The sequence below is a fragment of the Pseudorca crassidens genome, chromosome 12 (genome assembly GCF_039906515.1).
Source record: "Pseudorca crassidens isolate mPseCra1 chromosome 12, mPseCra1.hap1, whole genome shotgun sequence".
Taxonomy (NCBI): Eukaryota; Metazoa; Chordata; class Mammalia; order Artiodactyla; family Delphinidae; genus Pseudorca; species Pseudorca crassidens.
Window position 1 is genome coordinate 13,805,920 of NC_090307.1, and position 18,507 is coordinate 13,824,426.

The 18,507-nt window shown below is 36.9% G+C and overlaps 2 protein-coding genes across 13 annotated transcripts in view; one reads left to right on the forward strand and one right to left on the reverse strand.

The window, feature by feature from the left end:
- Positions 1 to 2,100, reverse strand: part of RELCH (RAB11 binding and LisH domain, coiled-coil and HEAT repeat containing) — a 121,958-nt gene extending 119,858 nt beyond the window's left edge. For all 6 annotated transcript variants that reach the window (XM_067698903.1, XM_067698902.1, XM_067698901.1 and 3 more), the window contains exon 1: positions 1,344 to 2,100. In XM_067698903.1, the coding sequence (XP_067555004.1) occupies positions 1,344 to 1,863 (520 nt within the window). In that variant the 5' untranslated portion in view covers positions 1,864 to 2,100. The remainder of the gene's footprint in view (positions 1 to 1,343) is intronic.
- A 78-nt stretch (positions 2,101 to 2,178) lies between these two features.
- The window catches only part of PIGN (phosphatidylinositol glycan anchor biosynthesis class N), a 111,612-nt gene continuing 95,283 nt past the window's right edge, over positions 2,179 to 18,507 (forward strand). For 3 of the 7 annotated variants that reach the window (XM_067698905.1, XM_067698908.1, XM_067698910.1), the window contains exons 1-6: positions 2,335 to 2,502; positions 4,641 to 4,791; positions 12,301 to 12,549; positions 14,595 to 14,716; positions 15,329 to 15,427; positions 17,107 to 17,213. In XM_067698905.1, coding sequence (XP_067555006.1) covers positions 12,329 to 12,549; positions 14,595 to 14,716; positions 15,329 to 15,427; positions 17,107 to 17,213 — 549 coding nt within the window. In that variant the 5' untranslated portion in view covers positions 2,335 to 2,502; positions 4,641 to 4,791; positions 12,301 to 12,328. The other 4 variants (XM_067698907.1, XM_067698906.1, XM_067698909.1 and 1 more) reach the window with 4 other exon arrangements.

An 18,507-nucleotide genomic window follows, 5' to 3' on the forward strand; every position in this document is an offset into this window, starting at 1 on the left:
ATATTATCCTATAATATTGAGCAAGGAAGTTACACCTGCTGAGAAAGTTCCATATTCAAGAGAGAAATATGCTCAGTATTTACCCTGATGGAAAGTGCACTCTTTGCACTTTCACTACAGCTAAGTTAGGAAATATAAGTCTCTGGCACCATTTAAAAGTATAGACAGGGCTTCCCTGGTGGCGCAGTGGTTGAGAGTCCGCCTGCCGATGCAGGGGACACGGGTTTTTGCCCCGGTCCGGGAAGATCCCACATGCCGCGGAGCGGCTGGGCCCGTGAGCCATGGCCGCTGAGCCTGCGCGTCCGGAGCCTCTGCTCCGCAACGCGAGAGGCCACAGCAGTGAGAAGCCCGCGTACCGCAAAAAAAAAAAAAAAAGTATAGACAAAAAAAAATCAATTGGGTTACACTTTTAAAACTGTATATTTAACATTTGTTAGTAAATTCCAGTTGGCCTCACATAACGCACAAAAACACCTCATACCATTAATAAGGGAAAAAATCTAAGATGCCTCTCAAAAGGGGTGGGTCCTAGGAATACAGTACACATCCTTGACAGCACGTTTTAAAGTCATAAGAAATGCTTATAAATATATGATGAATGAAGTAAACGACTACTCTATACTGCTAACAATGATTATAACAAGGTAAAAAAGTTAATTCCTAACTTAGGCAGAGAAAAAAGCCTGTGAGGTGGTGACACCAGCAGATACACTGCAGGCAGAACTTGCCTAGCCAGCTCCTTAGACTTCCTGTAATTTTGGAAACCTACTGAAATTAAGGAACAGAAATGGAATTAAACTGAATTTAAACAGAACAAATTTTATGCAACAGAAAACCTAATTTTTGAGTGAGCAAGTCTTCCCAAAGACAAAGGGTCTTCAAGTGGATCTGATTTCGTGGAGAGAAATTTCCTATTCTTTTCTCTCTTGACTTTGAGTCAAATAATTACTGCGAACAATTTAAGGAACACTGTTTCCAGGCAGTGGTGATTCAGGGGATTGGAGAAAACGGAAAAAGGATTAAAGCGATAAACCAAGGTTGCAAGGGAGTCTTCTGGGGTCACGTAATAGCCAGTGAACTAGAAACGCTGGCTATTTAGTAGATCCCGACACCAAGAGTGGAGCCAGGAGCAGGTGCAAGTCCAGCCAAGAGCTGGAGGCAGGCAGGCAGAGAACAGTCACTGCCAGATCCTTTTGCTTCCACCGCAGAAGATCACCCCCCGCCCCAACTCTCCAACTAAAATGTTCCTCATACTCAGTATCCGCCCGGAAGTACCCCTCCCCACAACGACCCCTTGCAATCCCAACAGTCCAGCCGGAGTGACAGGGCTGTTGTTCACTTACTGAGCTGTCCCCCACCCGACGTAGTACTCGGCTCCCGACCTCCTGCGCCTCCAACGCCGGCTGCTCCAGGGATCCCCGGCGCCCCTAACCCCGGCGGGGTCCCGCTCTGCCTCTCGAAGTTGCCGGGATTGGAGAAGTAATCGCGCAGCCGAGGGAGCTCGCGGCCACTCTCTAACAGCTCGGTGTGCAGCTCCAGGGCGGTCAGCAAGTATTGATCGCGCAACAACTGAGCCGCGATCGCATCAATTGACAATCGGGCCGGGGTCTCGCCAGTGCCCCCCAGGGCCACCGCAGCCGCCGACGCCTCCCCAGGGAGCCCTGGTCGTGCACTGCTCCCTAAGGCCACGGGATCCTGAGGCGATAGCGAGTCCGCAGAACCAGGATCTAGGCCGACCCCGGAACTCAGCCGAAGTCCTGCCCGCCGCTCGTCGGTCCCTGAAACCTCGTCGTCGTCCTCGTCCGAATCGCTGAGGAATGGATTCACGCCGCCGCCACCACCTCCAGGCGCCATCGCCGCCATCTTATACTGTCAGGAGCGTGGGCGCCTCCCTGTCTGGCTCTGACAGGCCGCAGCCTGAATCCCCACTAAGCCTCAGCGGGCACTGGGCACCTTCAGGGCCCCGGATTGGCCACGTCCCGCCTCCTCACTTGGAGACCAGGCCCAGGCTCGGAGGCAAACGGTCTGGAAGCAGCACCACCCTCTGCCTCAGCCGCAGCTGCAGCAGCAGCCTGGCTCTGCAGGCGTCTTCCTGGTCCCCAGTCTCGCGAGAAATGGCGCGTGCCGTACCCCCCCTCTCCCCGCCCCAGCCCCGCCCCCGCCCCGCCCGTTCTCCCCACTAGTGAGCAAAGATAGAGGGCCCCGCTCCACGCTCAAAGACAAAATTCCGCCCCCACTCCTTTTTGATTGGCCAAATGAGGTAGGGGGCGGGGACTGGAGTTACGGAGGGCTGACCCAAGAACTATCGCGAGAGCAGCTTCTGGACAGGTAAGTGTCAGCGGTGTTCCGTGGTTGAGGAGCGGTTATGACGGTGGTTTAGGAACATTCATTCTCTTGGATGTCCTTTCGGGAACAGAGGGGAACTCTGACCTCGAGCTGGGTCCCGCCTTCGCGGTGAGGAGGCCCCATTCCTGAGATCAGGCCTGACCTGTATAAGCCCAGGTAAAGTCCGGGACTAGTGGGGGAGAGGTGCGATGGCCCCGAAAGTGGCCTCACGCCCGCCGCCGAGCTGCTTCACTTTTCCTTAGCACGTTTCACTTTTTCTGCTGTGTGCCGCCAATTGATGGCATTTTCTCCGCATGTGTAGCAAGTGCCCAGGGCAAGGGCTGTAGTCAGAATGCGGCTTCCTTTCTCTTCCTTGCCTTCCCAGCCGTGTATCCGTTTGCCCTGGAGGCCTAGGAGAGCGCCTTCTCGCCACCGAGTTAGTAGTGATAGGGCAGGATGCCATAGGGTGGGGTGTGGGAGGTGGAGAGAGTAAATAGAAAATGGAACTCAGAGGTTTGGATTTGCGTGGATCAGAGAATACCCTGATAGCCTCGACTTCAGTAGCAAACTGTTAGAATCTCAGGATTTAATACACAGGGATGCTTCAAAATATCAAATGCAGTCCCTCAGTGGAGGGAAAAGTAAACTTAATCCTAGAGACGTTCAATGACCCGGATAAGTCAACTCCATCAATAAGTATTCAAAGAACTAAAGTCAGTTCTCTTATGTCCATAGCCATTCTTTCTCCGCTATGCCTTGCAACATTTCTGACTTGTACATTTAGGCTGGAGTCAAGGTACTGACTGTGGAACTGAGAAATTGTTTTCAAACTTGGCTGCTTTTGACAGTTTTGATATCCTTTATCAAGTGTTAGCACAGTATACTAAGTTTGGACAGTATACAAAGTATACTTTGGACAGTATATATATATTGGACAGTATACAAATATGTTAGCACAGTATACAAAGTTTGCCACTTACGCACTTTTAGATTTCCCTGTCTTTCTGCATAGGTTCTTCCTTTAAGCACCAAAATAGAGGTGGCAATAATTATGTTATCAGGTAAGTTATGTTACATTGAAGCAGTGAAGTATATCCTTTAGGTCTGTGGAAAAATAAAAATATAGCGTTCTTATATAGCCTTAGGTCAGGTTATTGGTTTACATGTAAGTGTATACCAACAGTTAAATGTCGGCTTTAATTTCAGTTTACCCAGACTCAGTAAACTAAACTTTTCATTTGAATGAGGCTTTGGGTTTTTCGTTTTATTTTTGGTAGAAGTTGTTTTTGATGTTATTAATACTAAGAATTCAAAGTATTTTTATAGAACATTAGCTCCTAATGTTTGAATTCTAAATCTTTTTGTGTGTGAGCCATAATATATTGAAGAAAAGCATGGAAAAAAAGATCGTGGATCTTAGAAAAATAGTATCAAACTAGTCAATGCTGTTACATATTTCTTAGCTAAAAGGATTGCTGCTCCTTATTGAGTTTGCCAGAGAGACTGAAAATGGAACCAATTTCTGGAATGGAGGAATGGAAGGGATTAGGGACTGGCATGGAAAGGGCATGATTAGAAATGGGTTGTTTGTATAGTACAATATTTCCATCTCTGTAATGGGGAATTTTAGAAATCTTTTGTATTTAGGGTCCCTGCACTTATGGTCTTCCCTTAGAGGATTGTGCTTATTAGGTTGAAGAGCCTAAAGTTCATATCCCAGTTCTGCCAATTATTTACTGTGAGACTTTTATGGGTTTTTTTGTTTTGTTTTTTTTTGTTTTTTTGCGATACGTGGGCCTCTCACTGCGTGGCCTCTCCCGCCGCGGAGCACAGGCTCCAGACGCGCAGGCTCAGCGGCCATGGCCCACGGGCCCAGCCGCTTCGCGGCACGCGGGATCCTCCCTGACTGGGGCACGAACCCGCGCCCCCCGCATCGGCAGGCGGACTCCCAACCACTGCGCCACCAGGGAAGCCCACTGTGAGAATTTTAAATAGTTACTTGACTTCTCTCAGCCCTCATCTGTCGAGGGGATGCTGAAAGTATATAGAATTAGGAATGTGCTTGTCACCGTACCTGGTACCTAGTACACAATAAATGTTATAGTCAGTTCTCAATTAGTGTTATACTAGTATATGGAGAACATTTGACAGACTTTTAAAAATAAAGCAAAACAAACCCCTTGTCAATTGTTTAGTAGCTACAGCCAGAAAAAGCAATTAAGGTAGTAGGTCCCAAAGGGAATATCTTTAATTTAAGGTCTGATTTCTAAAATGAAAGTTGAAAATATCAATAGATTTAAAATATGTTTCCTCAGAGAGTTGTAAGGAGTTGGATGTAGAAGTCCTTCCATGATTGGCTTCCTATAACACGTCTGTAGTTTCCTGATTCTACTTCGTATCCTATAATCATGGACTTGTTTATGTGACCTTCCAAGCCCGTAACAAATCAACTGGCCAGTCTCCTCAGTAAGTACTTTTCTCTTCCGCAATACATAGAGGTTTACTTACCAATTTAAAATGTTTAAGAAATAGCACATACTAGAATATTAATAATTGCTGATCTCTACTTTTAATAGTTTGCTGTTAATATTGTTGAGAAATTTTCTTTCTACTTAGCAAGATCTGCATTAATTTGGTCTTTACAGCTAATGTTTCACTGAATAATATGGATAGTCATTGAAGTTTGTATCTTAGTGATGAAAATATAAAAGATCACCTTTTTCCAAGCACTTAAATCATTTTCATGTTTAAAAAATTATTTTTTGCTTTAGTAGTCTTAAAATAACCACAAGTAATATTTCAAATGCAAGTTTTTCATTGACTTAAAGTTTTATAAGTATCTAATTTTTTATACATTTTTATACATTCTAATTTTTTAACATTGTTTTTTAGCATGTGGTAAACATCCCACAGATATAAGCTAAATAACTTTTATTGATATATGGTTATGTGTATTTTAAAATTTTTAGTAATTATTCATTTATTTTGGTGGTTTCCAAATGATTCATCCATGACAAAGTTTTCTTTTTCACTAAATCTGAATAAAAAGTGATTTTTTAAAAACAGAAATATTAAGTAATAATATTGCTTAATTACATGTGCTTAGCAATAATAAAATAAGTAGTGTGTGAAGAATGATATTTTGGAATCACCGAAATTTTATGTATAGTAAATGACTTAAACATAAAAGTTGTTGTGGTTGTTTTTAAGTATCCTGAATCTTCACAGTTCATGCGTATGTTCTGGAGGAGGAATAAATAGAGAAACAAGGCAGCCTCTAGTGGCTATCCTGCATATTACATTTACCTTTGAAATGATAATTGTAAGTCATTTATTAGTCCTTAGTAAGTGCCCAGGACTGTGATGAGTGCTGGAGAAAGCCTGTCTTGCTGTCTTGGAATCAGTTTTAAATGATAGAGACAGACATTACTACAAATAGTCAGAGTCATAGCCATATAATTGTAAACTGAAGTAAAGGTTTTGGCTTCTGATTTGGACTGCATAGTCCCTGAGGAAGTGATGCTTGAGAGTGCAAGGTAGGCACTTGACTAGGATCCCACTGTCACTATATAACAGAGCTAGATTTTTATGTTGGCTGTTACAGCTTCAGGGTCAAAGTTCTCAAATACAATTTTTGTTTCACTACTTCAGTAAGGTTTTGGGTAGTGGAAAATTTGTATTATCCTTTGACACATAAACTTTGCTACTTTATATAGAAGAGTTGTGTAATAACAATGGAGAAAAGAAAGAACATAAGTCCAGGGAGTTATTTGTAAATACAAATGAAAGTGAGACGTGATATACATATTTCCTTATATATAAGCATGGAAAGGAGAGTACTCAGGTTTCCATGGTAAAGAGGAGTATTTAAATCAGTGTGAGCTTCTGTACATCTAGATATATACAGTATGTACTTTAGTTGTAAATAGAGTTTAAGATCTAACTGAAATGAATTAAGTACTTGAAAAATGACTTACTTTGCATAACTAAATATGATACCTGATAGATGGGGTCCTGAGCTAGATGACAAAAAAAAGGATAAGTGAATAGAATATTATGGATAATTTTGGAATAATAAATTTGACAATTTGGGTGAAATGGACAAATGGACAAATTAAAAGATAAAACTACCAAAACTCACTCAACAAGTAGTAAATAATCATAACATCTCTCTGTATATGAAGAATTTATAGTTAAAAACCTTCCAACAAAGAAAACTCTGAGCCATTGGTTTCATTGGTGAATTCTGTTACACAAGAAAGGAAGAAATAATATAAATTCTACACAGCCTCTTCCAAAAAATAAAAGAGGTAACAGCACTTCCCAATGCATTGTCTGATACCAAAACCAGAGAAAAAAGAAACTTATAGTCTAATATCTCTAATAAATATTACTTTAAAATGCTAAATAGTATTTCAGGAAATAAAATCCAATAGTATATAGAAAGGATAACACTTAATGATCAAGTGGGGTTTATTCTGAGAGTGCAAGCTTGGTTTAACGTTTGAAATTCAATCAGCGTAATTCACCACATTGGGAGACTAAAAGAGAAAAACCGAATGATCATGATCATCTCAATAGATGCAACAAAAGCATTTGACAAAATCCAGCATTCATTCACAGTTTAAAACTCTTTGCATATTGAGAGTAAAAGGGATCTTCTTTAACTTAAGAAAGGGAATCTACAAAACCTGGAAAACTGACAACTTTCACCCTAAGACTGGAAACAAGGCAAAGATTTCTATTGTTATTACACCTATTCAACATTATACTAGAGGTCCTAGACAGTACAACAAGCGTGAGACATAAATAAAAAAGTATAGATTGCTAAGAAGTCCTTTTTTCACAGGTGACGTAGTTATCTCTTTAGAAAATCAAAAGGTACCTACATAAAAGTTACTGTAACTAATAATTTTTCAGTGTTGCAGGATACAAAGTGAATGTATAAAAATCAGTGGTAATTTAAGAACTAACAAGGGGAAATTGAAATAAAAAATATCATTTACAATAATATCAAAAAATGAAATATGTAGGGATGAATCACAGAGGCATGAGGAAACTTTTGAGGGTTATGGGTATGTTCACTATCTTGACTGTGATTATTATACACTTTAAATATATACAGCTTATTATAGGCCAATTATGCCTCAATAAAGCTATAAAAATGCTATAAAGAATATTATTGGGACACTTCAAAAATTTGGAGTATAGATGGTAGATTAGATAAAAATACTGATGTTGAGTGTACTGAAGTTGATAACTCTACTGTAGGTATATATGGGAGTATCATTATTCTCAGGAAATAAACACTGAAGTATTTAGGGGTAAAGGGCCATAGTGTATGTAACTTATCTTCACATGGTTCAGAAACAATATTATGCGACACACACACACCCCCAAACCTCCCACCCGCACACATGGGAGGGGTAAGTTAAAGAGGTGAGGCAGGGACCAGAGAGGCAAGAGGGAGAAAATGATAAAGCAAGTGGGAAAAATGTTAACGTTAGATGTATATGGCTAAGGGGTGTATGGATGTTCATACCACTATTGCAATTTTTCTCTGAATTTGGAATTGTTTGAAAATAAAAATGTTAAAAATCTATACTAAAGTGTTGTCATTTACAAAAATTCCTTAGGTGGGACACAAAATACAATCACCAAAAGAAAATTAATTGAACTTAATCAGAATTTAAAAGTACTGCTATTTGAAAAACGCTGTTTAAAAAGTGAAAAGGGCAAAAAAAGAGGATTAAAAAAAGTTCATTAAATGCATGAGAAGTTGCTCAACGTTATTGGTCATCAGGGAAAGGTAAATTAAAACCACAATAGGTTACCACTACACTCCCACTAACTAACTGTAATTGAATATACTCAAGAGTGGGGGGAACATTATAACAATATATAAGAAATTATAAAGCACATTATACTTACTATTAAAGTAAATTCTAAAACGACATTTATAGCCAAATTATAGATTGTCAATAAAATAAAGTTTTAAAACACTTAAAGACATTGCTTGTAGGTGTGTTAAACAGTTTGGAAAAAGTTTGGTAGTTCTTTTTATACGTTTAAACATCTGCTTACCATTTAACCCAGCAATTCTAATTCTGCATATTTATTCAAGAGAAATGAAAGCATATATTCACAAAGTCATTTACTGTTCATAGAAGCTTTATTTATAATAGCCCAAAACTGGAAAAAATTCACATATCCATCAAGAGGTGAATAGATAAACAATTTGTAGTATATCCATACAATGGATCCTTCTCGGTATTAAAAAGGAACAAACAACAGAATCACAGCCATGCATGAATCTCAAAAATGTAATACTGAATGAAAGCAGATACAGTAAAGTACATACTGCATGATTCCATCTCAATGACACTTCAGAATGCTAAAAATTAATCTTGCATCACAGAAGGCAGTGATTGCTTATGGTCAGAGCTGTGGGGACAGGGTTTGACTGCAGAGGAACATGGGGGAACTTCTTGGAATGATAAAAATATTCTATATCTTGATTCTGGTGGTTGGTTATATGAGTGTATATATTGGTCAAAACTTTTAAAATGTAAAATGTCCATTTTTGTATATAAATTATACTTTAATAAAGTTGATTGAAGAATTAAAAAATAGATGCCATTCATTAGAGTGCGTCAGAAAAAATTTAGTAAGACTATTGACCTTAGAATAATTAACTCTAAATAAGTAGAATGTATTATAACAAGAACCCTTATACTCAAAAGAAAAACAATTGTATGAACTAGTGGTAATTTTTACTTAATAGGCATATATTTAAAAAATGGTTAAAAACATACATTAGTAGGTAACTTTTTGGATCTGAAAGAATTATCACAGGGCTCCTTGTTAGCATTGAAAAGTGGGCTACTAGATATTGTATTTTTGCATACATCTTTTGATTGCCTAATATCCCATATATCTTCAAAGACTTTCCTTGCTTTGGCTGGGTTCTTTGCCCTGTTCTTTGTGGTCCTACTAAAACATGTGGTCATGCGTATTCAACACGGACATGTGGTCCATGTCTATTCACTTTTCAAATTCTGTTGCTGAGCATAATACTTGCAAAATAGTAGGTTTTGAATAAATGTTGTTGAAGTAGGATTCATTTTAGCCATAATTACTTTGCGATTCATTTTAATAAGTTCCTTAAAAAACATTGATTGAGCACCTACTTTCTCAGTAGGTAGGACATAACAGTGGTGAACAAGATATCAAGCCTTACGGGGCTTATATTCTAGCGGAAGAGAATCACTAAGTAAATTTCAACAATAAATACAGAGTGTGTCATTGTTTAAATCAGGTAAAATGAGGAAAGGGTCTACTTTAGGGTGGTGTAGAAACCTTGAGGAGGCGACATTTGAGAAGATGGTGTGAAAAATAAGAAGGAGCCCGCCATGGGAAGAGCCAGCTGAAGAGCCCAGAGATAGTTCACTTGGAACTGAGCTGTTTGCCTGGATGCAAGACTTCCAGTGCCCAAAGCCGGGGGGCGGTGTGTCCCAGGCACAGCAGGGTGGTCCAGCTGCTCCACTGTGCTGTAGGCTCCAGCTCTTCTTGCTTTCACAAGGATTTTTAACTCCTGCAGTTACTCCACCTTTCTGTTGCAGCATTAATTTCTTTCTACATTTGAAATCATTCCTCAGCACACAGATCTAGTGTCTCCTAGCTGAGGAAAACCCTCTATTGGCCATACATCAATTTTCATTTAAGAAAAGAACTTTTCTTGAGACTTAGCATTCTCCCAAAGAGCTGTACTCATCCCACTGTCTTTCCCTCCCTGACCTCCCATTTACTTTCCAGCAAGCACGTTCATGGGGCTTACCTCTCACTACTCTGTTGAAATTCCTCAGTAAGGTTAACAAGGACTTCAGTTTGCTGCCCTGCTCTTACTCCAGTCTTTAAGTATATCTGATAAAGTTGATCACACCCTCCTCTCTTGAAACACTGATATTAATAATAATTTCCATGTTTGAAATCTTGTCCTTTAGAATATTCTGCTTAATGTCTCCTTTTTAATTCATCAAATTTAGTTTGTTGTACTGTGTGTATTTGAAGGAGGGCTTGTGAGATAAGCAAGAGAAATATATATTGCAAGTGTTTAATTAATTTTTCATTAGGAGAATCAGTATTCAGCTGAAACAATTATTTCCATATATAGCATATCAAAGGCCTTAAAGATGTTCATAGCCTTTGATTGAGTGACTGTACTTATAGGCAGTATCTTAAGCACATAATGTGAAATGTCTGAAAAATTAACATAAAAATTATATATAAATTTAGATTAATCACATCGATACTTTTAATAGTAAAAATCTGCTTAACAATATGGGGGTGATCAGGAAAATTAAAATGCACCCATAGAATAGAGTTATGGTAATGGTAAATGATGTGTAGGAAAAGGTGGGTTTTTTTTTTTTTAAATAACAGAAATGTTAATGTATAATAAAGGAAAAAATCTATATAAAATTGTGAACCTCTATAAAAATGTAGATAGGATAAAAATTGTAAGAAACTGTGAACAGATTTTTCTTTAGGTAGTAGAACAGTAGGTAATTTTTCTATATTTCCAAACTTACCACAGTGATTTTATTTTTATAATCAGATTGCTATTATTAAGATGGGAGTTGCTATGTGGTCAAAGCTCATAAGGAAAATACATATTTATTCTGAGAGTGTTGCCTTAGATTGCAGAATAGCATCTACTCAGTAAGGGACTTTCATAATTTGTGGAGTATCTTTGATATTTAGTTGACTCTTGATTCTCCCAAGAAAAAAGTGGCCCATAATTTGACCATTTTCTCTATTTTATTTTATTATATGCTTGACTTTGATAAGGTTTTTTTCCCCAATGTTTCGTTTTTTTTGCAGGATATTTTGCCACCCTTTCCTTTCATAATGTACTTCTTCAGGCCAGGAAGAATAAGATGTATCTGTAATTAATTAACTCATGTTTAGTGTTTTTCAGCCAAGCGTCACTATGTGTAACTAATGCAGTTACATTACAAGGACAAGTTAGAGTACTTTGCTGTTATTTATAATCTGGGTAGAGATTCATCAACAAAAGCAAATTGTAGACTGGCTTGAAAAGCACTCCCCTGGACTCCCATTGATTTAGGCAGTTAATGGTATACTTTAAATGTGTTATTTAAATGTTACACATTGCTTAGTTTTCCTTCCCTAAGTATTTGTAAGCTCATCAGATTTGTGACTGTGTCACTTTGGTGGTCTCTGTAGTTCCCCAGCACACAATTATGTGCTTAATACGTGCACAGAACATTTTTACTGAATGAATGAATGTAACCCTCTGCTTTTTTGTATTGGTTCAGGGAACTAAAATAAAGTGTTCCCTTAATGAGTGTAAATCTTCTGAAGCAAAGATGAAATTTAACTGCTTTTTTCTTCCCCTACTAAATGGACAAAATGCATGTTGTCTGCTCAACTTGGTGATAGTCAAGAGAAGCTAAAACTGTCCTGAGCTGATAATCAAAAGTCAAAAAAAAAAAAAAAAAAAGAAGCACAAATAGTTAAATAATGTTAAATTCTGAGAATATCAATGGTTGTCACATGGGTAACCAAGACCACCATGAGTTATATTTTCTATCTTATACAGGATTTGACTTGACTGAACCCTAACTCATTTTAGGACTCATTTAATTCTTCCTTTGTTTTTTGATCCTATGTTAGTTTTTATGACCTTAGTATGCATTTAAGTTTATTATAAATAGTTTATTGGTGCTAATTACTTATGATACTTGAACTTTTTGCTTGAGTGTACTTTATCATATTTTATTTCTGTATTATCTCATTATTAAATAATGCTTGTTACCATCATAAATAAAGGTGAAGCTGTGTTATGTAATATTTTAAAATATACAATCTATATGTAGTCATCAAAATAAGTGCAAATATATATAATTGCACTAAGGCTTACCCAAATTTAATTTTGTTCCCTCTTTTCAGTTTTTCTTGAAGATTAGTTACACAGGATATGCTGCTGTACACTATTTTGGGATTGCTTATACATTTGGTGTTCTTCGCCTCTATCTTTGACATTTATTTTACATCTCCTTTGGTTCATGGAATGACTCCTCAGTTTACACCATTGCCTCCCCCAGCGAAAAGATTAGTGCTGTTTGTTGCTGATGGCCTGCGAGCAGATAAACTTTATGAATTAGATGAAAATGGAAATACTAGGGCACCATTTATTAGGTAAGCATGTCAACTGGTACAAAGACATCTCTGGAAAATGTCATGCTAATACTGTTTATCTCATGTTGGGTAGAGGAGTGATGTTGAGAAGGAGAATAGGGCACATATACATTGGGCTTTGCCGTAGAGATTAGCAAGTTTATTTCCTTCTAGGAGTTATTTCTCATTGTGGAAGTTGATATCAGGTGAATCGAAATTAATGACCTTAGCTGCTTGGCCTAACTTGTCCTAATTTCTGAAACCTGGCTTACAACTCACTATATTGTCCTTTTCTTATTAATGACAAGCATAATTATTAGTGAATTGCCAAATACAAAGGTGTTTAACTAGAAAATATAGACTTCAACTCAAAATACATCTTCTATAAAATATATAAAGCCCTTCCAAGTCTATATCACTACATAATGTAATTTTTGGATTCTATTAAGTGGCTTTGAAAAGAAATGTTTAATTTTGGGGGCTTAGGGGACTCCTGCAATCAACTGTTCTTTTTCTGATTCTATGGCAAGCCCCTCAAAAGCCCTTCCTAATGCTGTTGTAGAGAGATTAAAACTCAAATTCAAGTGGAAATTTATCTAAAATCGTCTATCTTTCTCCTGCCCCTGTCATGATTTCTTTCTATCTCTTTACCCTATTTCAATTTTCCTTATAGTACTACTTAGCATGTGCAACTTCCACTAAGGCTGGGACTTTGTTTTATATACCACTTTATCTCTAGTTCCTAGAACATACAGGCAATTAATAAATATTTGTTGACTGCTAGAAGAATGAATGAACCTGAATTCTATGTTGAATTTCCAGGAATAAATTTATGGTGCCTCAAAGAAATGCATAATATACTAAAGTATGCAAATAATTGAGCAACTCAGGGCAATAGGAAAATATGAGTAGGAAAATAAGATCAAGCCTGGGCTAAGTTCAGTACACAAAAATGTGTAACATAAATTTCTATGAATAGTTTAAAAATTGGGGTGATATATTTGGTTGAATTTCTTAGTTGTCGAAGAAAGGAGAGAAATATAGTTCATTGCAAAATTAATAAGATATAAAATATACTGGTTGTTAAGGCAAAAGCAAGGCTTTCTGGTACCACTTGCTTCTCCTTGGGGTGTTACATAGAGGGCAAAGGGCTCACAGTTGATGTTCCTTGTGTTGTATGCCATTCTAGCTTCTCCTAAACCTTTTTTTTTGAAAGGTTTTACTTGTTCCTCACTGTTTTTTAAAAAATATGATCTGATCAAAATGTTTTCAATGGAAGTATCCACATTTCTTTATACCTTCCTCTCTCTGGGTTCAGTTTCCATTACATAACTGAAGAAGTTAAAAAATATTTCTCCCTCAGCAGGTGGTTCAATGGTTTTTTAAGCCTTTTACTTTTTATGTATATATTTGACTAAAGTTGGTTTTATTATGAGATGTCAATATTAAAAGTATCTAAACCAGCACTTTTAGATACTTCTCTACAGAACATTTTGAGAGTTGAAAGTTTATCTTGAAAGTTGTTACCAATGAATTAGTGTTTTATAACTTGTTGCTCTGCTGGCCTTTTACCTGCAACAGCATTACTGATAGTTTTGCATTTTCCCCCAAATTCTGCAAATCACTGTTAGACAACTTAAAGAATGTTGATACCTTTTAGCAAAAGAAATTTTGGCCTGTTTTAATCTCAAATTTAGGTAGATAATTTAACCACCATCACACCTAATAAAATTTAACATTGACAAAATAATATTGTGTATATCAGTGATTTCTTATGTAACATACCATTTCAATACTTTGTGGCTTTAAACAATAATGGTGTATTTTGTCTTGTGATCCTGTACAGTGGTTGAGTGGTTCTTTGTCTCACCTGGGCTTTCTTGTGCTACTGAATCCAGCTGGTGGGAGGGATAGGACTGGGCTCAAGTGGTATCAGAAAGATTCCTTCTTAAATTTTGACTCACTCTTTTGACTGGATTCCTTCAGTAATAATCTTATTTTTCTAAAGCCTTAACAGAACATTTGATCATAGTCTGTGTTAATTATTCATCTGTAACATCTTTTAGGAATATCATAATGCATGAAGGCAGCTGGGGGATATCTCACACACGTGTGCCAACTGAATCTCGGCCAGGCCATGTAGCCCTGATAGCAGGGTTTTATGAAGACGTCAGTGCAGTTGCCAAAGGTATTGTCTATTTAGATGATTTTATCACATGAAAAATTTATTGCAAAAATATTGCTTCTTTAACACTGAATCATGACACAAAGTGAAGTATGTTTTGAGATACTTTTCTTTTGGCCATGCTGCGTGGCATGTGGGATCTTAGTTCCCTGACCAGGGACCGAACCGATGTCCCCTGCAGTGGAAGCATGGAGTCTTAACCACTGGACCACCAGGGAAGTCCCTGTTTTGAGATACTTTTGACAAGTATTTTAGCATGCCTAACTCACATAAACACAAACTGGGATTGACTCAAGAATTAAGCTTTAGCTTTTTATCATCCTGTGCTATTGATAGGATATGACTGGATGGATTCATGGATTTCCTAGATCTTAACACTCGAAAGGTCAAAAGTGATTCTATATTTTAGTAAGAAGTAAATTATCTATTGTAAGCTTTTTTAAAAAAATTGTAATATAATACATGTAACAAAATCCGTTATTAGTTTTGCATTTGTTCTGCAATTAATCCTCATTGTCATTATTTGAAAAATACTTCTTTAGGGGATATACTGATATTTCATCATGTATATATTACTTTTGTCATTGTTTGCTTTTTTTTCTCAATTACCTGAAGGATGGAAGGAAAATCCTGTAGAATTTGATTCTCTTATTAATGAAACCAGGCACACATGGTGCTGGGGGAGCCCAGACATCTTGGCTATGTTTGCCAAAGGTAAAAGTCATTGATTATATTTCCTCAGCTACTAAATAGGCAATAAATCAATATGGTAATTTAAAATATATACTATATTTTATTGATTTTGAAATACATGGTTTTACATGTTTAACATCTCTGAAATCAGAGTGTATATTACAATAGATAGACATGTCAGTTTGATTTTTTTCCTTCTTAGTTGTACTTGAAATGTTGAATTATACAGTTTTTAATACCTTGGATTCGATGAAATGGTATATGTATGACTCTTAACATCTAACAGCTTTTTAATCTTCGTCAAGTTAGATAACTTCTTTGAAGTTCAGTTTTCTTTTCTGTAAAATGTGATGATGATAATAATTTCTATCTTCTAGGTTTGTTTTGGGGATTAAATAAGATAATTCATGTGAAACATTTAGCAAAATGCTTATTATGACGATGGTAACTCCTCATTATGATGATGATGTAGATGTCTGGTTCATTTTACTTTGATAGATTCTTACTAAGAAGTTAGTAGATAGTCACATAAAGATTTAAATGTTAATATTTATAACTTCTATTTGCATATATTCAGGATCATGCCATTTGGATTTGTTGTATGTGTTGTATTTCTGCATGAATCTGCAAGTATTCGAACATCTCTTGATTAGAGAATTCATTTACATTATTTTCTAAAATCAGTTGGATTCCATTTGAATTTTATGTCATTAAATGCTTTTTAGTGAGAGCATTATGATCATTTCACCTAATGAAAAGGTTTACACTTAGTCAAGAATATAATATAATAATTGTAATTACTAAAGATTATTATATGTCTCAAAAGCAAAACAGATATTCAGAATTTTCTGTATGATAGTCACAGAACATTATTATGTAGCGCAGGTCAAAAAACTCATACTGCTTGCCATTTATATACTCCCTTCTTTGGAAAGCAGTTAAGCTTTTTGGGGGGACTGGTGGTAGTGAGAATGGATTAAGTTGCTATGGCTACCAAATTTACCTCCCTACTTCTGACTACAGTTGATAGGACAGGACGCCTGAATTGGAGATAATCGAATAAGAATGTTCCATTTCTTATGGCAACCCACAGACCAACTCAGATCTTTACTTAGAATGTGGGAAGTAGAATGGCTGAACAGTAGAATAGTATCATTAGAGCTAAGCTGATATTATAAGAGATTTGTCATTATTTTGTTATATCTCTTACTTATGAGCTGTAAGAGCCTAACTCAGAAATTCACTAAGTTGATTAGATTCTTAATAAAATCCTACAAATATGTAAGATTAATATATTTGTTGACCCTTTCAAACTATTTGGCAATAAGCAATATTTATTCCCTTATACTGAGAAAAATGCACATATTTTATGAATAAAAGAATTGAAATATTTGAATTTTCTTCTTGGTTAGGGAATTTTGTAAAACAAATGATTTCATCTGTTTTAGATTGTACCATCCTTAGATGCACAAATTCTTTGAATAGTTTAATCCTTACAGGGAGACAAACTTTGGTGTTTACTTTTGTGCTGTCGTGTTTCATTAGCACTGTGACTTTGGCAAGTTAATTAACTCATTTGTAGTGTATCTGTAAAATTGGAATATATTACTGTGAGAACTAAAACAACAGCATATGTTATAGTATAAACTATGGTCCATGGCAGATCATTAAAAATTTTTTTCTCCAAATTTCCTTTTCAGGTGCTAGTGGAAACCATGTTTTTGCACATAATTATGACGCTTACAGTGAGGATTTTGGTGCCCAGGATGCAACAAAACTGGATACCTGGGTTTTTGATAATGTGAAGGTACGTGCTATTGAGTGGCTAATCTACAGCACACGTATTTGTACCTAATGTACTAGAAACTGACTTGTTAGTAAATGCATCTTAGTTTTTTTTACTTGTATGAACTTGAAAGTTCTTTATTGTAGCATACTAGTTTAAAAAGACTGGATTCTAGGAAATTACACATTCTACAATAACCAATTAATAGAAGTTTAAAAAAAATAATTTTAAAAAGTTAACTCTGGGCTTCCCTGGTGGCGCAGTGGTTGAGAATACGCCTGCCAATGCAGGGGACACGGGTTCAATCCCTGGTCTGGGAGGATCCCACATGCTGCGGAGCAGCTAGGCCCGTGTGCCACAACTACTGAGCCTGTGCTCCGGAGCTTGCGAGCCACAACTGCTGAGCCTGCATGCCACAACTACTGAAGCCCACGCACCTAGAGCCCGTGCTCTGCAATGAGAGAGGCCACTGCAATGGGAAGCCCATGCACTGCAACGAAGAGTAGCTCCCACAACTGGAGGAAGCCCGTGTGCAGCAACAAAGACCCAATGCAGTCAAAAATAAATAAATTAAATAAATAGATTTATTAAAAAAAAAGTTAACTCTTAAATTCCGTGTTTCTGACAGTAAAATGAGCCCTTGGTTGGATTTAGGAAACCTGCATTTCTTTCCTAGTTTGCTGAATCATCCTAGGTAAACCTTCTTGATCTTTCTTTGACCACAGAACCAGTCTCTTACAAGTAGTGGGACCATGTGATTTGTTTGAAAGTCTTCTGAAAAATGCTGTTCAAATCGAATGCATTTATTGTAACATAAAGTAGATGTTTAAAAAAAATTGTACTTTAAAGAAAAATTAGATAAGCAAAAACAAATTCACAAGTTAATCATAATAAAATATTTGAATTTCGTTAAGATATCGAGTTTTTTGGACTATTTGTTAGTGACAGTCATCAGCTTCACCAGGAATCCAATAGAATTTATATTTTCAAAAACTGTGTAAAAATCTCAGCTGTGGATATTGGCTCACTCCTTTCTGTCAATCTATTCTTTCTCATCTCCAAATTATAACTCATAATTCATCTGTTATAAGAAGCATTCATTGATTGACCCTTAATGATTCTTCCTTTTACCAGTAGTGTCTTTGGACTGACATTGCAGACTTCTCCATAATGTAGTCATTTTTATTGTTTGTTTGTAAACAGTCAGTATGTGTCTGCATTTTTCTTTGTATTTACTTATCAGGAATTAAGTGCTCAATGTGTTCTTTGATAAACCCTATTTCTTTATCAGAATATTTTTCCTTGAAGCTTTCTT